At 53.5% G+C, this 25,061-nt stretch overlaps 1 protein-coding gene across 1 annotated transcript in view; it reads right to left on the bottom strand.

Annotated features, from left to right (window-relative positions):
* Positions 1-25,061, bottom strand: part of CSMD1 (CUB and Sushi multiple domains 1) — a 1,293,618-nt gene that overhangs the window by 187,960 nt on the left and 1,080,597 nt on the right. The window contains exons 22-23 of the mRNA XM_039877340.1: positions 18,423-18,592; positions 15,521-15,677 (exon numbers count right to left, since the gene is read on the bottom strand). Coding sequence (XP_039733274.1) covers positions 15,521-15,677; positions 18,423-18,592 — 327 coding nt within the window. The remainder of the gene's footprint in view (positions 1-15,520; positions 15,678-18,422; positions 18,593-25,061) is intronic.

The raw sequence follows: 25,061 nt of genomic DNA, 5'->3' as shown, positions 1-25,061 counted from the left end.
CGCCTCGGCCGCTCCACGTGGCACCTGTTAGACGTGAAGAAGGAAGCGTCTTTCTGCCCCGCGCTGTAGAGATTTTCATTAAAAAAGCGCAAGATTTATGAAAACATTTCGAGCTCTTCATAAGCAAACTCTGTATAAAAATAAGGGATTACCAACAATACTCGGATTTACGGCTGCTGTTATTATGTAGATGTTGTCACTTTTGTTATTGTACAACAAATAAATACAAAGCGGTTGTCAGCCGCGTGGCAGAATGCAGCTCCTCGAGCGGCTCCGCGAGGCCATCACTCTCTGGCAGCGACAGCCCGGCCGGCACTTCACAGCGTCGGGACACGAGAAAGCCGCGTGCGGTCCCCACAGCCCCTTCTCTGAGAGACCTTCTGCCTGCCCGACGGCCATCCGTCAGCCTAACGTGACACGGAAGTGCCTGCCCGTCCTCCCTCGCCTTGCTTCCGAGACACTAGTGATGCCGGGCGCCCGAGCTAGGAGCCGCAGCGTGGTGTCAGGCTGCCGTGCGGCGCACGCCGCCCATATCCGCTGAGACTCACGCACCATGCTGGGGACCAGCACCCACGCTGCGCCCATGCTGGGGCTCGCCATGCGCCCGGGGACGTTGCGCCCCACTTGAGGGGACTTCGCTGGCGTGATGGGGCTTCGCCGCAGCCATGCTGGGGACATGCACTTGTTGCCAGCTGAACTGCATGCCGCCGGGGGGACTTCGCCTGGCAACCGTGATGGGGACTCGCACGCCCACGATGGGCAGCACGTCGCGAGTGGTCCAGCAGCAAAACCCAAAGGCCGAACCGAGCGACAGGATCAGCGGCTTCGTGAGCAAACCTGCCCGGGACCCCAGCCCCTCCCAAACTGGCACCACGTGGACACCTCCCGACTCCTCCAAAGGCGCCCACGACCCCCGAGGCCTTGGGTTCCTGACTCCTGCCCACCGGTGTCTCCCGCGACACCAACGCTGTCGGCTTCTGGCCCAGCCCCCACGCGTGTCCCCTCTGAGTCCCACTGGCTGTGTCCTCACCTCTGCCACTCACGCATGGACGGCCGCTTGGCCTACGGAAGGGGTTCGTGGGCAAGGTCACCTGTGACCGGGGTGAACGCTCGATCTTGTCACGATCCTGTCACCCGTGAGCACCTCCCGGATCGAGGCGAGCTGCCTGCCCGTGCGTCAGTATTGCTCAAAGCCCCCAAACTGTGCCCGTCCCTCACAGCCAAGTTCAGCTGCTCTGCCGAGCGCCCACCCCGCATCCCTGATGCGTCCTCCACAAAGTGCCTGACGGTGGAGCGCAGCCGGCTCATCCTCACGGGGCTGCTGGGGCTCGCAGCTCTTTACCCACCTAGCACCTCAGCCCCTCGGTGACGGGAAGGGGGCGGCATGGAGGGAGACCCGGGTGCAGCACCCGAGTCCGGCAGCTCAGCAGCAGCAGCACAGTCGGTACGTGTTACTGTGTTTCACTGCTACTTACTTTAATTCCTATTTGTTACTAAGTGCCTTTGAGTCAAACAGACTCTGAAGCATCTGATGATTTCCCAGAGTTTTCAAAATGAAATTCACTCCTTGTCTATACATTTAAAAAATTCAGTGAACTGGCTTTCAAACATCATGGAAATAAGTGCATGCCTTTCAAATCTGAATACTTTCTGATTTTTAAAAATTTGGGAGGATTCAGAAATAGCGTTTGATCAGAATATATAGTGAGTGAAATTTCAGAATGGATTCGACATTATTTAGCAAACCTAGAAGGAAAGCCACGGTTTCCTATCTCTCCACAAACTGATTTTCCAAAGAGAGAATGCCGTCAGCTTTCATTACATGTCGATGTGGAAATGCTGAACGCCATATTTACATGATAAAACGAACAATCCATGCGGTAAGAACGCCATTACTTTTATTACTGTTATTGTTATTATGATATGAAATGCAATACTGAAGTCTTCAGGACACGGACAGTGTTATTTTGGTCATAGCGAATTCAGCTTGACACGAATCCGGCTGATGACACACGTCCCCATCGGTCCTGGAAGCCGGAAGCCGAGTAGATTCTAATTAGAAGCACAAAAAGGGTCCTTTGCTTCTTGATGAGAGATTTGTTTATTTATATTTTCTATTAGATCCGTTTTATTCCTTTAGGTCTGGGAATTTGTCTTCTACATTTTAAAACGCCAGTCGAATAATTCGACATTCAAGTTGTTAAAGAAACGCCGTCCACGAAGGAGCGATTTCTTACCGTTTCTTTCGGTCGCCGTACTGAAGAGCGGGCGAGTGAGCAATTTCTTCTCCCACGCGGCCCGTTTCATACGATCTACGCCCGGAAGGTCCCGGGAGGGGCGGCCACTCCATGCGCCGTGTGCCCCTCTGGAACCCTGTCTCGTGCTTCCGCGAGCGATGTGATGTTTCGCTGACCAGGACGGATAGCGTGTCCCGTCCTGGTGAACAAGCCCCTGGACGCCGGGCCCGGCTGTGGCCGCTCCGACGCGGACCCGCGGCCACCCAGCCTCCGCGCAGGGGCCGGGCGGTGTGGCCGGCTGCCGCCGCGCCTGCCGCCACCAACAGCCCCTCCCCCCGCCGTGAAGGCCGTCTCCCTGTCCTGCCGGGCGCCCCTCCATCATGGAAGCGGGTCCGGCCGGCGTGAGGACGAACGCTGGCCTGGGTCTGCCCACCCCAGGCCTCGCCCTGGCTCTCCCTGCGGCGCTGACAGCGTGGGAACCTCCCGCCCGCCACGCTTCCCGCCTTCCTCACCTCGCCTCCCCCCGATCGCCCGGGCCTGTGACGCGAGCTCCTTTCACCTGCCGCTCCCAGTTTGCCTCTGCCACCCTGTCCTCATTGTCACGATCTCAATTTCCAGCGTCAGGAAGGCGAATGCTTTCCGCGTAGATCGCGATGACTTTCTGATGTAGACCCGCGATGTGTCGCAACCAGGCAATGATGTCCCCCCCCCCAGATGAGGCCATCTCGCCCCCTACCGGCCGGCCCTTCCCCACCGCCCCAAGTCGGCGGACAGTCGCCAAGGCCAGAGGGGTGTCACCCTCAGTGCCCGTCACGCCCCACACGCGGCCTCACGTGCCCAGTTTTTATAGGGCATTAAAGGTAAATATTCCCCAAATCATCATAAGAACAATTAAACATCCCTTTTAACAGTTAAAATATCCCTTCCTTGTTCCAATTTCATAGAATTCCAGAATTAAGTGTCCGAAACCGACTGCTTATTTATCAAAGCAATATCTGCTCTGTGCTGTGACAGATCAAACAGCTGGCCGGTGACCGAGTTAGGACACACACCGCTGGCCTGCAGACACCCAGCAGGGTGCAGCCCGGCCCCCTCCCACTTCACTACCGAGTTAGAGTACCGGACAGCGAGTGGTCACCGAATGGCGTGACGTGTGTCACTGCAGAGCCCGCGCGAGTCTCACGCCGAACGCTTCCAGTCGCCCGGGTTTTTACGCGCAGCCTTCGGTCTAGCTGCTTCATGTCAAAATTGAAAGGATAAGATTCTCTATGTCAGCGCTTTTGAAATGTTTCCTTAATAAAGACCAAAGAGACAAACAGACAGAACCTCGTTCGATGATGCGGCAGAGATCTCAATGTCTTTAGATCGTCTTTATGTCAAAATTGGTGAAGTGGAAAAAATAATAATTACAAATCTGAACAGATAGCGCTTTTTTTTTTCTTTTTAAAGCATCATTAAGAATGCTGTAATACCTGCAAAAAATAAAATAAAGCTCAGAATAAAATGACCTGGGACCCACCCCCAGCACTTCCTTTGTGATAAGGTATATTCATCTCTGAGTCTCGTCGCCCCGTGAATGACCCTTTGTAAAAACAATGTATCTATGACTCTCATACAGTAATTATCACTTTTTATTTCTGTAGAATAAAATCCTGTCATCACTCTTCCCGTAAAAGCATCTGGTGATGTCGCCTGTCCGCCTGCATCTTATTTCACACTCGAGTCACGTGCTTTTAGTTTAATCCTGACAATTTAGTTATTCATGTCGTCCTTTTATGGGTCCCTTGTCTCTCCCAAAGTACTGATGGCCAACAATATATTCATCAACTCTGCAAGAGGAAAAAACATAGCAGTGTCTGTCAACGAGCAAACTGTCACGAAATATAAGGAATCACTACTTACAAAACAAAGCAAAAATAATTCACAAAACTAAACCTCTTGGACTATGACGCAGAGCTGTGGAGCAGGTACTGCTGGACTGACATAGACACAGCAACTTCTGTAGGCTCTGAGGACCGTGACGGGGGCCACCGGGGTGACAGAGCCTCACTGGGCAGTTACCACATTGCCATGGCAGCGAAGCATGTCAGAATTTTACTGAAATGTTTTACTGAAATCTTTTGCCATGCTGTACGTGTTGATAAGTTTGCAAAGTGATACAACTTCTAATTAGAAGCCTGGAGACCTGGGTTAAGTGCCCGCTGGCATTAACTCAATCAACTAAGCACCCCCTTGTGTCACGTTTCTTTCTTAAAAGCGTCATAATAATACCTCCCTCCGAGAAGTGAATGGAGATTTATGTCCTGTTATCTCTGCAGCCTCGCTGCAAAGTGGGGGGAGGGGGCGGTCCATCTCAGAGCAAAGCTGCCCCCCAGAGACTTGTGCCCAAGACACACTACTTGAAATTTCCATCAAATTTGGCCCCGGATATTTTTGTAATGATATTTTACAACAATTAAATATTTACTATGATGTGTGTCTAAAAGTGTACACGTAAACATATAATTTTCTAATGCAGACTGCAGACTGTGTGCTTGGACTGGGAGCTGGGGACTGGTTTTTTATGTGTCTGCCCCAGAGATGGAAAGGCCTTTCCTTTTTATAAAATGTCCATCGGGTTTTACCATAAACGCAGAGTTCTTCCTGGGGACCTTCCGGCGGCCTGCCTCGCTCCTGTGTCTGAATTACCTTGACTGCTTTATCTGTTTTGAGATGTCCACGGAAAGGCTTTCTATGTTGAAGGATGTATTCTATACAATATGATTCTACAGGTTTTATTTTCTTGGCAGAAGCAGAGCAAAAATGCAATTTTCAGAATTCTTACGGGAAGTTGTGTGCTCATGGACACCGTTTGGACGAGGCCTGAGGTGCTGAGGGAGAGGCCCCCGTCCCAGCGGCCACCGCGTGGGGCGACGTGCCCGTCCCCTCGCTGAAACACGCCTGCTGCCTTTTCTACAGCACGATCACCTCTGAACCGATAGTTTAACTGTTCAGTTAATGCACACATCTTGTTTAAGGATCAGTTTTGAAGCCTGTGAGAAACTCGCTCTATTTTCAGTCTTCAGAGCTGAGATTCATGGTGTTGTACTTGATAAGAATCCATGGAGAATTCTCTCCACGGCAACCCCCGCCCTAAAATGAATCTAACCGAGAAATAATAAAGTTAGAGGTCTGCGACTCATTTGTCTGGGAATAGACCTAAACGCGTGAGCACAGAGAAACACTTTTTAGATAAGAACAAAAGCCACAGTGGCATTTACACGTTTAGAGATTTTTTTAAATGCTTTTTCTTTTAACCAGGTTGTAGAGCGAGTGAATTTTGCGTGTTTGTGCCCTGGCTCCTGGTTCTTCGTGCTCTGCGCCTGGGTCCCTGCCGCCTGCCGGCCATCCTTCACGGTCATCTGCAGAAATTCACCTGGACCGGATCCTTGAACGGGGCCACCTTAACTCAGGACAGTCCTAATCTGAACTATTTCCAGCCCCCGGCGCATCGTCTCTCTGCAACTGAGGCTATGAGGCCCCTACAGAATCGCCAGCCAACTCAGAACCTAGTTTCTAGAAATTACCCTCATCTTCCAGGCAAAGCAGCTTGCTTGCCTCGACTCACGGTGTGACCATCCATGCTGTTGCTTTAGTCCACCCCTGTCGCTCAGAGTCAAAATCCAAGCCACCTGATTTCCCGGAAACTGGGTCCCCTCTCTGGGCCCTAAGCCGCTTTCTTTCCTCTGTGTCCAGGCCTCTGGTCCAACCGCCCGCCTCTGTCCCAAGTCCGTACGGCCGCAGGCTGGCTCGCCACCATGCACTTTCCGTGGCCTCCCCGAGTCCCCCAGCCCAGGGGTGGCCGTCACTGGACCTTGCCCAGCTTTCCGTTGACATATGTGGTTGACACACTTCTGCTTCGACTTCTGAATATCATTTCGACGGAATCATTTTGACGAGATATCCGCCCTCTGGGGTTGGTGGGACCTCGTCCGGGACCCCCGACGCCACGTGCTTGCGTGGGGTGCCTGACACAGCCCTGCCTGCCCCTTCAAGGCCACGTGCCCACGGCCAGGTGGCTCTTTGTCCTGACAGCCGTGGGAATCACGTGTCTTCCTCGGCCCCAGCACTGTGGGTTCAGGTCTGAGGTTCTCCGTTTGATGCGCCCACGCTCAGCGTGCTGTGTCGCGTGTCGGGGAAACACGCTGTCACCATATTGGGTCCACGAGAGCAGAGTGATAACAGACGCAAAGCGCTCACGTTCGGTGGAGTCCGTGTGAAGTCAACGAGACGGCCGTGAACGCTAAAGAGGAAACTTTGGTATTTCTAATCCAAACTATCAAAGCCGATTTGAATGAAACTGTGGATTCAATGTCTGTGAGCTCTTTTGAGTGAAGACGCCAAACTCCAGTTGCATCCACGTGGAGTCTGGAGGCCGTCGAATTCCCCTTTGGAACGATGGCGCTCATGCCTGGCCGCATGGCTGGTGGGGCTCCGCTCTGCGCCTGGCCCGCCCCCCACCACACAGACGGGGGGTGAGGAAGGCCGGACTGGGCACGGCCAGGGGCCGAAACGCTTCTCCGAGCCCAGGGGCACCTCTGCCGGCGCGGATGGCAGGACTGTGGAGCTGAGGGGCAGGAAAGGCTGTAGCCGCCGGGCAGAAGGGGACCCTGGGAATGGGCTGTGTCCGCCAGTGACGGCAGGGCTGACCGAGCAGGGGGTCCTTGTTAGAAAAAGTGAACTCTGCCACAGGTGCTTCAAGAGAGCAAACAAGAGGGGGCCAGGGGCCCGGCCCTGCCAGCAGCCAGCTCGTCACGCGCCCGCAGCAGCATGGGATCCGGCGCTGCCAGCGACGGGCTAGATGGGGCCCGGGGCTGCCATGACAGCGGAGGCGGCAGCGGGAACAGCGCCGTGGAGCCGAGGCGGGGCGCTGTCACGCTCGGCCTTCCGGAGAGGACGTGGGGTGCACGCTGGGGGGAGGGCCCCGTGCGGTTCTGCGGGCCCCGTGGGGCGGTCGTGGGGACGGATGGACTCGAGAACCGCGCCGACGAGTGACGTTTCCTAGAAGGGCGTTTCCAGCTCTACGCCGGGGCTAAATGCCTTCGATCCTCGTGCTTCGTGTGACCACGAGACTTGCTCGGCGAGCCTCCCCACCGGGCAGCGGGGGACGCGGCGCTGTGCGGACCCACCCACGGCTCGTCGCTCGCCTTGGACGCGACTCTGAGGGTCTCGCCGCGGTGGGGGGCGCGGAGAGGGCCCCTGGGAGGCAGCGGACCAGAGGCGCACGCCCTGGGAAGACGGGGTACCAGAAGCCCCGAAACGGTGTCGACGACCGTCAGAAATGACTCTGCAAGCTGCTTTCCTGGCACTTAACAGATTCATGGAAACATTTTCTGAAAATCTAAAAGAGAATGTAAAATCGAATTGTGTGTTTCCTCCTAAAAAGTCGACTTCGTACCTGCGAGAGGGTGTGCGTGCACACGCACCGCGCCGGCGCCCGCTTTGAAGATGGAAGTCTCTGAGGGACGGACCCTAATGTGACCGGATGACGCCCACTCCCTGGGCAGCACCCCACAACCGCATCCCCTCCTCGGTGTGACTCGCTTCAAGGCCACCGGACGTGGCGAAGGCAACAGGGAGCTGCGACTCCGGGTCCCAGAGCGCTGACGGGGGTGGTCGTTGAGAGTGACGCCGGGGTGTCACTGGGGACAGGATGTGAGGGGGGGGGCCCGGGGAGGGGTACTGTGGGCCTCGGTCCTGCCACCGCGAGGAGCGGCCTTCTCACAGCCCGGGGGCCGGACCGAGGACGCGGGCTTCGGGAGAGGCCGGGCCCGCTGGCCTTTGCCGGAGCCCCAAGGGGACCCCCGGGCCCGCCCGACTCCTGACCTCAGAAACGGGGGGTACTGTGTGTAGTTATGGGCTCGTGGCGTGAAGGTCACCTGTCACATAGCCACGGAGAGTGACCGCGGAGCACACAGGCCCCTCGCCGCGCCCCACGGCTAGGCGTCCGGCTTCCACGGACGGGGGACGGGCCCCGCCGGCGAACGGGTCACAGCCTGCGGGGGGCCAGAGGGTGCTTCGCGTGCTTTAGCAGTGACGCGTTTTTAAATGAAGGAAAGTCCACTGATTTTTAGTCGCGATGGCACTGCACACTTAATGGACCACGGTGTAGTGTGGCCGTGGTTTTTGCACGCACTGGGAATCCGACACCTCCTGGGACGGCGTCACCGCCACACGCCCTGCACCGCGGTGGTCCACACCGAGCCCGCGACATCTCGGGGCCGGCCCGTGACTGCCTGTCATTTTAAAACCTCTTTATAAAATTACCTACTAGTTAACCGTGGGGGGGAAAACACTAATGATACTAATCACGTCCTTTCCTGCAGTTTAACCTGCTGAATTAATGGCTATTTAGTAACAAATTCTGGCTCCGTGAACCTTTATTTACAAATCGTGCGTTAATACTTAGTATCACATGAGGACGCACCACAGCACAGACGAAAAGGAAGTACGCGCCCGTCGTGTGGCCCTGTGCGTGAGCGGCGCATCTTCCTTCCACTCTGCCCGGTCCGCTGCTCGTCTGTGTAAGTTCACACCGCCCGCTGGAGGGAACCCCACCTTCCAGACTGTGCTACACACACGAACTGAGCATCTGGCCGATGCTGTTCTTTGAACAATACGGCCACTTTTCCTTTAAAATAGCAAAGCCTGCACACGTTACAACCAAGAATTTGGGGAAATTAGCGAATGCCTTTATTGTTTGTAAAATCAGATTCTAGAACTCGCATTGGAGAACTGCCACTCGCTTTGCACAGAATTTCTAAAATCCAGTTGTCAACAACAAGCAAAAGAGGAATCAGCTATGAAATGCACACATCACCGTGCACGTCAGTCTCACCCACCGTCAGAGGGGTGATGGTACCAGAAGACGGCTAGAAACGGGCCTTTATTCATCTATACAATACTGGCATCATATCATCACTACATACTTTGCTCACTTTTCACGTATACTACACATCTCACGCATACTCATTACCTTGCATCGCATCACTTTCATCACATAATATTACGCATTCAGCGTCCACTCATACAATTTTATGTATTACTCATTAATTTGCTCGCATCGCCACAAATTCATATACTATAATATTATCTTATAGATACTACAGTTCTCGCAGCCATAATTACATTATCACCATTACGCATCGCGCCACATACTTCACGCATACATCGCGCATCACTAATATTTCACATACCACATACCATTACTTTATGAATGTTTACACTTTCATCGCCGCTCTACTTACTTCATCGCGCATCATCGCGCACATTACTGTACATCATCACTATTCACGCATCACTTCAAATCTCCTAATACCACGCCATAATTACATACTATGTAATAGCATCGCTCATTTACTTCTTATGCACACTTCGCATCACTCACATACACACACTCACACCCAAGTAGCCGTGTGAGGCGACCGAGGTGTCCACTACCTTACCGTGCCAGTCACTGCGCAGTACGGATCCGCACGAGCCACCACCTGTCACGCCTTAAGCTCACGCGGCGTCACAGTCCGCTCTCTCTCACAGGCGCTGGGGGGGCAGGAAACCGAGCGGTCCTGACAGGACCGGCGGACACGGGTGTGCGAAGGGACAGCCAGAGGAAATCGGACCGGCCTCGTCAGGGTGTCGAGCCCTGGTGTGAGGAGTCAGCGCTGCCCACCGATCCAGGACTTCAGGGACGTCGCGTGACAGTGAGACCTCGGCCCGCCCCTCGGGCTGGTGCTCGGCCACCGTTTGCTCACGGCGTCTGTGCGCGTCGTGCCGGCCGCCTCTCCGACTCGTCTGGAGGCGGGAAGGCGGGATGCTCCCCACTTCGTTATTTACTCACAGCCGGAGCCGCTCTCCCGACCACAGCAGTGGCCTCGGCGGCGCCGTCCCTAACTCTATGGGCCCGTTAATAAAATCAAGGCCACAGCTGCCCAAGGCCCTGGCCCTGAGCCCTCACGGTCCCCACAGGTGCAGCTGCCAATCACACCAAACCAGCCACCTCCGCCCGCACTTACTGGAGCGAGGGGGCCGTGGGGACAGTGGCAGCTCTGTCCTGCGGACTCCACCGCCCGCCGCCGGCCTCGCACTGGCTCTTTGAAAGGGCTGCACGCTGGGACAGTCACAGCGACGCCCCCCTCACGAGGACACAGGCTGGGGACCGTGGCGTCGGGTGAGCAAAGGGAATGAAATGAAGCCTCCACACATGAAGCGACTGGCCTAAGTCCCCTTCACCGTGACACGGTTTCCCAGGGGGACCGGACGGAGCCTCTGCCGCTCGGGCTGCATGGCCGGACATGTCAGGGGTCAGCACAGGCTGCCATCGCTCAGGCCTGTGACCTCAGACGGCCCACCGCCCTGCCACCCCGCCCCGCCACCCCGGCTCCTGAGGTCTCTATGAGGAGCTGCGTGGCGCTCGGTCCGACCTCCCGCCCGCGAGGCCCGTGCCCAGTCTCGCTGCTCTGCCCGCCTCGCGTCCCCAAACGCTGCGAGCTGTCTCCTCCCTCTCCTGTCACCGGGGGCTGGGGGCACAGAGCTGCTGGCGGTCACGCGGCCCCGAGGACCGGCGTGGACACCGCGGTCAGTTCCCTCTCTACGTCCCAGATGTTCTTGCAACGTCGCTGCTCACACGCTAGGGGCTCCGCCTCAGCGACGGCCGCACCGGGCCGGCTTCCAGAGGCTTCCGCGCTCGGGCCTGCCCCTCGCCACGTTTCCCTTTCCCTCCGCGTGGGGCCCGCCCTTCTCGCCAGACTCATGCCACTTCCTCGTGAGCGCAGAGGTCCCGGTCAACGTGCCCCCCGTCACGCGGGCCCGCGCCTGTGTAATATATAACTTATATATAGTATGCGAGGGCTGCGTGTACATATCTATATGTACATACACATATATATATTTCTAAATCTTCAATTACAAGAATTACATATCATCATCAAGAAGCTCTAGTTTATTTATTTGCCCATTTCGAAAGGGTCACACATATTGGGCCCTGCACTGACTCCTGTGACTCCAGACCCCCGACTTCCCAGCTGAGAATATAATGACAGAGTCACATTTCTGTTGAGCGACGTTTCACACGTGCTCTGGGGACGACGCTAAGACACTTGTCTGTGCCTCGGATCCTGGCTTCTGTCATCTGTTCCTGCGCTGTGTGTGACTTGCAGCTTCGGTGATGCGGGCACAGCCATGGGCTGATGGGAAGGACCCGGCGAGGGGGGCTGGAGCCCCTGGTCTAGACTGCTGCTGTCACTGAGCCCTCAGGCAGCGCAGAGCCCCTGCCGAGCTGTGGGGGGCTTGTTCGTCCCTGTCTGAAGGACTGAGGTGTGCGGTCCCCAGAACCTGCTTCACATGCAAATCCTCCCTGACACGCCCGGGCTACATGTCCCTGAGGGCTGCCTGCCTGTTCTGGGATGTTCCCGCGGAACTCTCGAAAAGTCAATATATTTCTTTAAGAACTTTGAATTCAAAATGGGATTTTTAAATTATTTTCAGAACTCCTTATATTTGCTAAAATCTTCAGAAAACATAGTAAACCACTGTCAATGAGAATTCCTCTGACACTCAAGGGCTTTTACACTCACTGGGAAAAATAAAACAAAACACCAGTGTTAGGGCGAGACCTTCCCCCTCCCCGCTCCCGTGTTGGGGCACGCCTCTCCCCGCCATGCCTCCCAGCCCCAAGGCAGCTCTGCCAGGCCTTAGGGTGCCCGAAACACAGCTTGGACAACTACGAGCTGATCGGAGCTTTTCTATCCTAGCTCACACATCTGGGCAAGGCACGGAGGGGAATAAAAGCATGAACCCCACTGTCCCCCATCTCGAAGGACTGATGGGCGATGCTGCCAACTGACACAACCGCAGAGTCAGAGGCCACCATGTGATGAGGACGGACAGACACGTAACAAAAGGCAGGGTCTGGAACGGAGGTCGCCGTTTCCAGGTGTGGGTCGCCCTAAGCCGCCGCGCAGGGCCCAGGACGGCCAACGACCCTCCATGACCACGTTCGTTCCCACGAGCCCCTGAGAAGCCTGGCCTTTCTTCCTGCTGCTGCCTTCGGACGTGGGGATATCGGTGTGTCTCTGCGGTCCCTGTCGAAGAGAGATCGTCTAAACACCTTAACCAACAGCTCCGGGCTTCGCGAGAAGACCTAGGTTTGGGCCCCCACCGTGCCACTCCTGATGTGCCAGCTTCCGCAAGCCGTGCAGAGTGGACACGGCTTCTACTTGGTGAGGAGTGAGAAGAGCATTTACTGAGACCCAGGAATGACAACTGGCACATTCAGGAGGGGAGTGAGCGCGCGCCGTGGATATCAAGGAATATACGAGTGTTATTTGTACCCATTTCAAAACCTTCGGGATGTTTATTAAGCTTTATATTTACCCTCCGTTGACATTTCCTAATCCGCTCGTGTGTGTAGATTAATTATGGATCTGAAACATTTAAATAGGAACGTTTCCTTAAGTAATGCAATTAACTAGCAAGAGGCAATTCCAAAAGTCTTTTGAAAATAGTTGTGAGTATCTATACATCGTCTTAAACTTTAATAATTTGTTCAAAACATTTTGTAAGCATTATTTCCACACCGTCTTTTAAGGATGGATATTTGATTAAGGTATTCAATCACATCGTGGGTGCTTGGGATGTCTTAAACTTAATTATTTAGTGTTTAAATCCCAGAATCTAACGTGAAGCTGATATTTGGATTCCATAGCCAGCAGCACTCATTCTCTGTCTATAATATAATATAATATGAGTATAAGTCATGCGATCTAAATGTCTGTTTGCACCTGGCAGTCTCTTCCAGTTCTAGGACGATCTCCGAAGCGACACTTGCACCCTGGACTGCCTGTGCTTTTCTAGGTGGTGCTAGTGAGGAGGGTCAGGCAGACGAGATAACTAACTCCTCCTATCAAACTGCTTACACTCCGAGCTAAATCTCAACCATTCCCAAGCTTCCTTTTTTCCCTTAGAAAGTCTGTGCTGCTATTTATATATAAAAAAGTCCATGTGGTTGGAAAGTGCCCATAAACAGATCCGCAGGTTCAAGTTTTCCCACAGTGACCCCAAAGCTGGGCTGGGAACCCTGGAACGTGGGACTACAGCGAGCCTGTGGTATCTGCCGGGGCTGAGGGCCGGCCTGGGAGCAGCCTCCGTGAAGCGGGCGTGTGGACGTGCCCACCGACGAGGCCTCCGGCCCCCGATTTCCACCCAGGCAAGCTTTTTAGAGCACCTGGACCTTCTTAACGGTTATTTGGAAAATTAAAGGGAAGTCAGAATTCTGGAAACGGCTCAGCCGCTCCTCCTCAGTGACAGATCCAGTAGGTGCGAGTTTGCTTCTGCGTATCTTTCGCACCCCCACGACGATGCAGGGATGAGTGTTCGTAAGTCACGAAGTCGCTGGCGAGAGAAGCAGAAACCAGAGCTGGGGAAGGGATGAGACGTAACGCAGGAGCCGAGCACGATGCGTGTGCTGCGCAGCGGGCTGGGGGACGCAACCCTGAGCCCAGCGACCCCCAGACTCGGCGCCGCATGCGGGGGCCTCGCAGACGCACCCAGGGCGGACGGAAGCGCCTCGGCCAAACTTTCTGCTCCTGCTGACGTCACAGAGGGAGGATGGTTTGTCAGGTGAGCTAAGAGCAAGGCCGGTCTCGGGGTAGCCCGGTGGGCACGGGTCTCTCGGTACTTATGACGGACCCAGTCACCCAAGACTTTTCCAACAGTTTTCCTTTCCGAGTATTTGTATTCCTCTAAGATTCTAACACATCCGAGTAACAGGATAACATGAAACAAAACACAAAAGCAGAGCAGTGAACGTGCTGACAGAGAACGTGAGTGCCGATGGCGGCCACGAAAGCGCACACCTCACCTGCGAGCAAAGCACAGCGGCTTTACACGGACGCTTGGAAACTTGTTTTGAGAGGGAGAAGTGGAACCCGAATAAAAATTATAATGATAAACAGATTTCAGAGTGCCCATTGCTACTATTTTATTTTAATTATAATGTTATTAACGTGCTTTCTGAATCTTTTGAGCGGTTATACTCATGAAAGTGAAACATTGTTTTTCTCATGATGTAGCCACTTGAATTATATTTTTGCCCGAAGTCAGACAGGTTTTCAATGGTCATTTCCCTGCCAAAGGGGATTTTAGACACTTAATTTTCTTTTTAGGAACCTATCTGGGATAATTATTATCTTTTCTAGGTATTTATATGCTTACCCGTCAAATGAAGGAATCGATCTTTATGATTATTAACATACTTCCGTGCTCAAAAATCCAAAATGTTCCATTTCTTATATTATGGTATTTGGTGTCATAAAGATTTTTAATCATCAGATTGGTGACGGATCGGACTGTCTTGTATATTTTAAGTGTTTTAGTTAACCGATGTCTTAATTTTAATTAGTTTTTCACACCAAATTGCTACATTTTTTACTGTGTTTGGCACTAAAAATGTTGAAAATGACAGTTACCATATTGCAAACTTGTTTTTTCTTCCCAAGCCCAATTTTTTTCTCCTTTACTTTTATCCCCTTGTTTTATAGTCATCATAAAAAGCATCTTCCATATCGATTTATATTAACGGCGGAGCACTACAGGACACCGCTGAGAACCGCGAGCTGCAGACCGGATGCCGGCTCCACAGCACATACTCCTGGCACCCGGGATGGATGCTCGAACGACCCGTGTTTGGTTTTCTCATGAGGGAAGCGATGACGAGAAAGGCCTTACTGTGCGGGCTCGCCATGCGCACATGCGTGTGTGTGCGTGTGCATGTGTGACTTACACAGACGCACGGTTACACGCATTATACACGTGAAATAGATAACCTATAATATGTAGAATACATGTGATCAATAGATAGAACAGAAAAGGCGCTCAAAGGTGATTAGTATTAAGTGCATCATTCATTCTAAATCTTTCCTGTAACATGCACGTAACTTTTTAGCAATGCGCACATCACAATCGATATTTCTAAACTCAGAAGCCCTCAGTGTCATAAGATATTTTCAGATTCAGCCATTTTATTATAAAAATATTAACACTTCTAAATAGATAAAATTCCAGCTATTGCTTCTGGTGATGTTTCTAAATTTACTGCCCGGTCGGCCGTGTACGGCGTTAGACAGCGATCCGAAACACAGTAGGAGCCAAAAAAATCAATATTTAAAATGCACGACATCAGCTACGTAACAGAAGTATCCTGAGAAAATAAAAAATCAAAGACAACGATGAGGTCGTCAGCTACTTACTAGTGTAGGTGAGCTGGAACCCGCGGTCGGTGTCAGACCCGTTGGTGTTGAACTCCAGCCACAGGTGATTAGAGGTGCTGTTTAGGGTGAGGCCCAGGAGGTCGCTTTTCGTGAAGGTCCCCAGGGGACGTGATGAAGCATCTTTTCCATCGTATACCTAACGAGAGAGGTCACAGCACAGGCCCCTGTTACTTCATTGTGTTTCCAATTTAGTAGCTTTAACAAGACGTTGCATCTCGAAGGCGGGATTTTACATGATACTGTCAGGCGTCTTTCCTGAGAAGAAAATCTGAACTGAACGAAAGTCGTCGACGTCCTCAGCAGCCCCCTCCGGCCCCTGCCTTTCTTCCCCACTCTCTTCTTTCTCACGCAGAGTCTTACTTTTCTATCATCGTCTCTAATAAACAGAAAAACCGTATGCGTCGCTCGGCAGGTACGCACAAAACGCGCACTTCCGAAAGGAGAAAACTCAATTAGAAACATTAATGTGATGGATCATTATTTTCTTTCATTTCAATTCGATCGGCATATTTTGGCATAGAATGAAGGGCCTAGAATTCCTCAGTAAAAGCTGTCAGCAGGCTATTTGGAAAATCGTGCGCTGGTTAATAGGGGGACTCGCTAGGCAGAGTGAGGGGTCTGGGCCTGGATTATGAGGAGTCGTGGGTCTGGAGGGTCTGCCTCAGAGAGGGACCGGCCAGGCCCCCCACCTGGCCCCCCACGGGCCTGGCCCTCGCTGTGCCCCGAGGTCCCCCGCTGTCTGCCCTGCACAGACGGCCGTGGAGACGGCCTGTCGTCAGAGGCCATGGGCAACACCGGCCTGGACTGGGCCAGACTGGCCCTTGGCGGGGACCGAGCAGACCCCGCGGGAGCACCTGGCTCGCAGTCTCCCCGCGGCGACGACCTCCGGGAGGGACAGCGGGGTTGCTGAGTGCCCAGCACAGTGGACACTGCTGATCAGAGAAGCGGCCACCGATGGCGACAGCTCAGCCTCCACCGGCCGGACGCCGGACGCGCGTCTCACATTCGTCACGAAGGACAGCGCGGCCCATGTGGGAAGCCAGAGGACGTGAGGTTTCAGTCCGGTGAACGGGGTGACGAGCTCCGCCAGCTCCATGCGCCCCCAGTGCCGCGGCCAGCAAGCGGGCCGTCACAGGCCAGGAAGCGTCACGCGGTGTCCCAGCGTGCTGGGGACGTTGGGACGCGAGCTGTCTCCCGGGGTCCTGTGTCCACACTCGGCCTCTGCCCATCATGTGTCCCCTTCACGACTTTTCATTAGAGCTCCCCACGTGACGCGAGAGCGTGTCGCGTGTCGCGTGTCTGTGCGGGAGTGTGCGTGCAAATTTGGTCTTCGTTGTTGGAACAAAGTATGGCCGAAGGGGTGAAGCGGACAGCATTTATGCTCAAAAATGAAGATCGTTCCACTTGAAATACTTTTAACACTGAGATATTTACTAGCACATTCAGTAAAGTAGACGCCGGCGAAACATTTAGGTATTCGAGATGGCGGACAGTGTGCCTTGGGCATGAAATGTGGTGAACCAGATTTTTCTTTTTGTTTTTGTTCTAATCGAGTTGAGGCATCACATGATCACAGCCGAACCTCGTCTCCTTCCCACCGCAGTAATATTTATCAGCGTCTGTGATCGCTCGCCGGCACCAAGTACAGGGAATGGTTACCTAAAAGTTTGCTGAAAAGGCTTACCGACTTCTAAATTTGAGGTTAGCAAAAAAATTCAGAAAGTGGTCACTTAGGGTGCAACTTTAAATTTTTTAGATGAGTGAGAATGTACTCGTTCCCCGCCCGAGACTCACTTCTTAATGACAGAGCTTCGCGGAGCCAGCGGGAGCTTTCCAGAGACCGTTAAAATCAAGGACGGATGAAAGCGCGCTTCTGCGTTATGATGTTGGAACGCAGTGCAACGTGGACCTAGGAGGAAGTGAGGGCCCTCCTCGGTGAGCTCCCCTTGACCTGCGCACATAGCTGCAGTGAGGTCAAGGGGAGCTGCCGGGGACCCCGCTTTCTCCGCTGAGGGGAGGCCACCATCTTCCCTTCGGCTGGATTTCTGCATATTTTCTTAGTGCTCACGGCTGAACGTGAGCGCAGGTACTGAATCTGAGACGTGCCATCCTGAGAATCCGTGAAGGTTCAAAGAGAATTAAAAAAACGCAGAATTTTACGGAACGGGGTAAGCTCTCGGTGGCCCTGGCCTTGTCCCCCGCGTGTTCTCCGGGGAGTCCATCCAGAAGGTTCTACGCAGGGCGCTTCCCTCGGCCTTGACACGTGGAGTATCTAAGGCACGGAGGCCTCGCTGCTGGACGCACGTCAGCATGTCCCTGCATCCCCTGAGGTTCTGCTCCGTCCTGGCCTGGCTTGTCCACGTGAGCCGTGCCGTCTACTCCAGTGACAGAGGCTGCAATAGCCGCCATGGACACATCGAAAACCTCGAAGCTCTGAACGTCCTGACCACAGGTGAAACCCGAGAAGGACTGTGGGAGAGATCGGTTCCGGGCCCTGCAAGTTCCAGTGGTTAATACATGCGCCAGGAACAATCCTGGACACAGTCGCCCGTACTGTATCATTTAATCCTCAAAACAGCCCCCCAAAGTAGGTGTCATTGCATGTTCTCACGCATTCGGAAGCTGAAGTTTAAAAATGTTAGATAATCCACCTACGATACACGACTAATAAAGCCAGATCCAGGACGAAGGTATTTCAAAGTCCGCATGCGGCCACCAGGGACACCACGCCCCGTCTTCTCAAACCAGGCGGAGAAACGGGAAAACACGTGCGTCTACGATGACACGTCGACACGTGCGTGTCCGTATCTGGCGCTGCGGACGGACGGACGCTGCGCCCCGGGGGGGGACAGACAGGGTCCCGTTAAAGAGCAGCTCTCACCTTTAGCGTGTCCCCTTCGCACAGCTGGAAGCTCCGCGCGCGTAGCTGGACCCCCTGGCCGGGCTCCGTTTCTATCTTGTAGATACACTCGTGGTTATTGTCGTAATTCGATGGGAAGTTCGGCGATAGTAACGTCCCTTCGCTTCCTTCCACACGCGCTCCACATTCAGCTGAAACAGGACGTGAACAGGAAAGAGGATTCAAAAGTGGGATGACTGAATTTAATAGAGAAACACTTTCAAACCATGACAGCCCTCGCTTCTCTCGATGCATATCCGTTATTAACACATCATTTTTGTAAATTACTGATTATTATTATTTTTTTTACTGTTTCACCGACTGCACAGGGACGATAACCCCATTTATCCCATTTTGAGGATTTTCTCATTTTCTCTAATAAGACACCCCTTACTCCACGGGAGCGGCACGGCACCCCACAGGGTCCCGGAACAACATCGAGGATGAGCACTCTGGCCCTGTCGCCGGGCAGCCGTGTCACCTCTCCACGTCGTGGTTCTGTCCCACGGGACTTCCCTCCAGGTCTGCGGTGGCACTGATGCGAGCTTCCCACACCGTAGCATGTGTCACCCGCATGCGGTTAACGGCGACGCCAAGGCTGGACGAGCCGCCCGCCACTGCGTCACAGCGGTGGGCTCTCCGCTTTAGGTCGGGGGATGGAAAGCCATTCAGTGGCACTAACCACTGTGCCCCTGTCCCCTTTCCCTAGGGAAAGGAGAGGGTAATTCTCTTCAAGATCCAAATTTGCATAAAACAATCTTTAATAAGGTGAAATACAAAAATAAACGCAGCTCTGCGCTTCGTCAGCTCTGAGGTCGCCCCAGCTCCCGGCACCTGTTTCCTCCGCCGCAAAAGGGAACAGGTTACAAACTCCTTCCGCTCGAAAATTCCACGCGCCCCGCACGGTCCTAAGCGACCGGTTGCTGAAGGTGTGCATGCGTGTGCGCGCACGCGGGTGCGTGTGTGCGACAGGAAAAGCCTCCGGAGCGTCACATCAGATCACTGACTGGCCACACGACGGGCCAAACACGGCGATTTTTAAAAAATTCCACAAAATAAGTATGAGCTGGAAGAACCACGATCAAGTCGGAAACGGATAATCGCTGCCGCGCGCCGCGCACCGGGAGGCGGGAACGCGGCGCGAGCTTCGGGCGGGCGGCGCAGGGCATCCCCACGCCGGGCGGCGGCTCCGGCCCGTTCCCATCCCCGGGGGCTCGCGTTCCCGCCTTTCTCTGGCCGCTCGTGAAATCGGCTCCGACACCAGCCGTGATTCCCAGCCTGCCTGCCGGGAGGAGGAGGAGCTGGACATTCCTGATCGGCTCGCGGCGATTTGCACACTTGGGCCTCGAAAGGTCGTCGTGGAGAAGCGCCGGGAGGGAACCGGGCACGTGGGTTCGCCCGTCCGGGTTCCTCAGATATGCACGAGAAGGCGGCGGTGTCAGGAAGCAGGAGGAGGGGGTGTCGAGAAAAAGCTCTGGAAATCGGCGACTCAGCTCAACGTGATGGACTCTTTGTTATCTAAATTAGAGCTATGGTTATTGCTATTATACTATGGATTTGCCTAATTATAATACTACTTTCTGAGAAAGCGCTTCTGTAGAGACAAAGGCAAGCGCTACGTCTCCCATGCTCAGTGTCTGGGCCTTGACACTCAGGCCTGGGTCCTGGTGGCCTTCGAATAGGGCGGGGTCCCTTTCGTGTCGGCAATCTGACGATCGATTCTCAGGAAACCTGAGATTGAAGAAGTAGGGTTTCATACCTTAAATTCGAAACATTTTAGGTAAATAATCTCCACGGGAAACGATAACTCCTCATGAGCCTGGTTGAACACACTCTTACTCGCTTTCTTTCTTTCCTGAAGAGAGAGGGTTTTTTTTTTTTTTTTTGCAGCATAAAAGTCAGTACAAATGAGAAAAGAATGACTAAAATAGCCAAGCAGAGTGTCGCCCTTTGGCCGCGTGTGTCTGGAACCGTGAGGGTTCCCAGCTCGTTAAAGGTAGTGGACACAAAGCGAACAGCAGAGGACACTCACTGAATTCTAAGAACCAGGTCACAAATACGAGGAATTTTTATCTAAAATCGAATTTGACAGTGATCAATAAAGGAAAACATTCGAAAATCAAATTTAGGTCCTTTTATCCATTTACCTTATAAGTTTGAAAAAATGTCTTGCAATCGAAGGTATAAAAAATAATGACGAATAATGGCAAATGGATATTTTCAGTCTGAGGAAGCCGTCCAAATAACTTCGTGGTGACAGCCGCTGGTTGTGCGCATGTCGGTTCGGCAAGCGTCTGACCGCACGGGGCCCATCCCGCCCCGCGCGCGCGACGTCCACTGCGAAGCGCGCGCCGGCGGTCAGCCGCTGGAAGTGGGCGGGAGGCGGAAGGGGCAGCGGCGGCCCTGGCCCTCCTTCCGGTCACCGCCGGGTCCGCAGGAGCTGGGTAGTCGTCTTCCCTGACTGCATGAGGTCAGGAAGATGGAGGGGTCATGAACTCGGCACAGCGCTACGTCCCAGGACCTTGAACCCGAGTGGACGACAGCTCCGCCGCTCTGCGATCACCATGCAGATGGCGACGCGAAGTCCCGCTGCGTCCTCGGGGCCGCCCTGCGAGGACGGCCAAGGCCCGGAGATGCCCTGGTCACCGCCGCCCGTGAGCCCCGCCGCGACGGACACGACCTCTGGAGAGGCGGCTCGCGTGTAAAATGCGGTGACGGGCTTCGGTGTCACGTGCTCTTCTAAGTTCTTCACATGCTTCGAATCACTGAATCCTCACGGGCACCTCGTCCGATATGCGAATAAACCTCACTTCACAGATGAGGAAACTGGAGCCCAGAATAGCTTAAAAATCCCGCGCTTTTCCCGAGTCACACGGCTGATACAGATCAGTCACGGGTTTGCCGTGAGCGCTCAGGCGGGAACCCGCGCCCTTTTCCTGCCGTTTAAGGCCGAATACGTGTGAGAGTTAACAATTCATAATGTGTGATCTAGAGTTAGAAATGAAACGGGTGATACGAGTTTATTGTGGAAGGGACTATACGTTGAAGGCCTTTGACTCAGAATAAGTCACCAAGTAACTGGAGATCATGTTTGGTTTTTTTACTAGCATGTAAGACGTTAACCGTATGATTATTTCTTATAATACGACAAAAAGGTAGAAATAGAAGACTTTAGCCTTCGGATACATGAGAAGAAAAAAATAAACTTGAAAATGTACCGATGTTTTTATTAGGAACTGGATTTGGGGATTTTTTTCTTAACCAGATACATAACACGCAGCGCAAATTGAGAGCGAGTCCGCGGTAAGCGGCGGTGACAAGCGTTGTGGTCACTGGCGACCGCCGGCGGGCGGACAGCGGCCCCCTCGCCCCGCAGCGCACCGCACGCCCGCCCCTCGGAGACGCAGGCCCCGCAGGTGCCACCAGGCGCTTCTCATGCTGGGACACGAAGTTTCTAAGTGGCTATTAAAAAACGAGCCACTTAACCACTGCGCATGCCTAGCCGAAGCGGAGCGGAGCGACCGCGGCGCCGGCGCCTGGTGCGGGCCTTGCCCGGGCTCCAGCGTCACGCGCCGACGCCGGGAGACGGTTCCTTCTGCGAGTTCTCCGCGTGCGCGACGGTATATGCACTCGTGGCGTTCGTTAAAAAGTCCTTTAGCTCAGTGTTTTATTTTATGCACCCATGTAACACGTGTTGTCACTGTTTTATCTATATTTGTACTTTTCTGTGCGTGACAGACTTTCGCGCAGGCGCCGTTCCTCGGTTTGGGGCGGGTATCCGTGTTGAGCCGACGCTACTCTGATGAACGTGGGTGGCAGTCGTCACTGCCGTCTTCTGGTTTTACGGCAAGGCCAGTGAGGACATCTCACGGTTCGAAGGCTGAATGCGCCCAGCCACCTGAGCTCGAGGGCCTTCGTTCACCGCGCGGTGAGGCGGCCGGGTGGGCGACGCCAAAGGCACAGGGAGAAGCGCAGGCGGGGACAGTGCTGGGACACACGGACGGAGTCTCAGGCGCGAGGAGAACGGGATGTTTACGTGGCTTCGTCGGCACCGCTACCACCGGGGACCATGTGAGGGAACTCGGGATGGGGCTGCAAACGGGCGGGCCGGGCCGGGGGACCGGTGGCTTCACTGAAGCACGTGGCAGTCCCTGCGAGGGGGGAGGGAGTCCTGACGAAGGGCTGTTTGGAGCAGCGGAAACGCCTGCAGGGAAACGCGCCCTCGAGACTGTGCAGAAGAGGGAGAGAGGGCTGGGGAGGAGGGCTCCGAAAAGCCTTCTACGCCCGGTCTGGGTGGACAGCCCTGAAGACGGAGCAGCTGCCCCGCAAATCAATGGCAACTCCGCTGTGCCGGACAGGGAACAGCAACTTGCTCTTCTGTGGTCTGCCTGTCACTTACATAGAGCGTATTTTTATATATGTTAATCGTTCAATAAATCTAGCGAGCCCATGAGGTTGGTGTGGATAATCGCACCCACTTTACGGATGAGGAAACCGAGGCCCAGCAAGCTTCACTAACTTGCTGAGGGCCACGCAGGTGGGCGTGAGAAGCAGCCACGTGTTGCTAGTTAATTATGTGTACAGCTTGCAGAGGGTCCCAGAGGAAGGCATGTGACTCCAGTGGGCAGCGGGTGGGCACGGGGCCAGCACATTTCAGACTGCACGAGGTGCCCCACGATGACACGTGACAGCTACCTCGCATGCTTTCTTCGAGGCATGTCGCCCGTCTGAAATTGGTTTTGAATTAAATCTAGTGGCGTGCAAAGATGGATACAACTATTTTCAAATGAAATGTGTCTATCTATACCTATCTCTATCATATCTATACGTAATGTATGCTATGCACATATGGAATCTATATTGTTTAAATATGTAATCTCATTTTTACTCATAAAGAATATCTAAGAATTACATAAAATGTTTCCATTTAAATCCATTTATTTTCCTATAATCCTTTATTTCCTTAATTCAATGCTATCATCGGATTAACCTTTCAGATTCAACAGAGATTAGTTTTTACATTTTGTTTTAAAATTTTAAGCAAATAAATAAGTGAGAACAATAGACTGGTTGGTATGGAAAAATGTTGCTTAAATAGAATCGGTCCAAATATTTAAAGCTATTAAGATCATCACAAAATATTATGTTTGTCAAAATACGCGCAGAATATTTTTACTCTGCCTCTTTAAAATATTTGTAATCGATTAAACAAGTGAGGCTAAGAGTGTTGACTTTTTTTCTTATTTTATTCCATTTCAAGGCATTGTAGTTTGTTCAACAAATGGAATTCAGATACTCTCATTTTCACTGGTTTTTAAAAATGCTCTCAGCCATATTACTTAGGAATTATTCTGATGTGGATGTGTAGGTTCATAATACCCTGTCTAAAAAAAAAAGCGAGTTAAAAGGCACAGCAGTAGGTTAGGGAACGCTGGTGCCACGGGTCTTCACTCAGACTGCCATCCTGGGATGGGGGGCCCCCACCGTGGGGGAGCGCTCAGCCCCACGGGGAGGCAGACGATGAGGACAAGCTCCCGGGGCAGAGGGGTTATCGCGGAGGCGGCCGCTCTTCAGTGGTGGGGAAGCGGGCGGGAGAAGGGGACAGGTGAGGCGCGTCCCCAAATCGGGACATCAGCCTCACAGAAAAGGGGGTGCGCCTCGCTGAGTGAGGGAGCGGCGGGCGGGAGGGCGCGGAGGTAGGCGAGGCCGGTCGCTGCCGGCCGTGGGGACGGGGGCAGAGGGGCGCGAGCCAGCGGGGCGGGACCGGGAGGCGCTCCCTCCTGCTCAAGGCCGCTGCGGAGTGGCGCGCGCCCGGGGGGCGCAGAGCGGCGCGGCCCACAGCACCGGCTCCTCATTTCGCGTCGTAGCAACGGTGTGAAGACCCAGGCAACAGGAACAACAGCGCGGATTTAGACTCGAGATAGAATAGCGGCCCGTGGAACACGATGCTCCGTAAAGCACTTAATGCGACTTCTGTAGAACGACGCTTCGATTTCATCGAGCTGAAATTTTCTTCCAGACCTGATCTTGTTCCGTCATCCCCAACCTGAGGAATACGGATTCCAGGCATCTCGGGGAACTCCTAGGACCATCCACAAAATACTGTACCTTTTCTCTTTCTTGAGTCAGTGTTCAAACTTGCATCTAATTCTCAAATAAAAAATCATAACCAAAAAGATATGAGAGGCACTGTTTTGGGAGAAAGCCGGGGGCAGAAACACACAGATGCGCCCAGCGAGAGATAGAGACGGCCAGACTCAGGGTCGCTGGTTTGACAGTGTCATAGTCCAGTTCTGACTCTCTGGCTGTCTGCGGTTCATTCGGGCACAAAGAGACGGCGTGACCTTCGGGATCCTACGGCGTTCCTAAGTGATGCTGACACCCGAAGAGATTCGAGTCCCAGGGAAAGTCTGCTGCTGCTAAGCTATCGACCCAGTATTTGGGGGAGTAAGAAATTTACTTTCACAACTGGTTTATCAGCCAGAAAGACCAGTACAGAGCATGTCGCGGACTTCCCTCGGACTCAGAAGTCTCACAGTGAAGGGCCATCATGGTTCATCTCTAGACAACGTCGAACGTCACGATGCTCCGCCGTTAGACGGTTTTCTGTAACTCTAGAGA

Source organism: Pteropus medius, unplaced genomic scaffold (genome assembly GCF_902729225.1).
Source record: "Pteropus medius unplaced genomic scaffold, Ma_sr-lr_union100, whole genome shotgun sequence".
Classification (NCBI taxonomy): domain Eukaryota; kingdom Metazoa; phylum Chordata; class Mammalia; order Chiroptera; family Pteropodidae; genus Pteropus; species Pteropus medius.
This window is presented reverse-complemented; position numbering and strand designations above follow the sequence as displayed.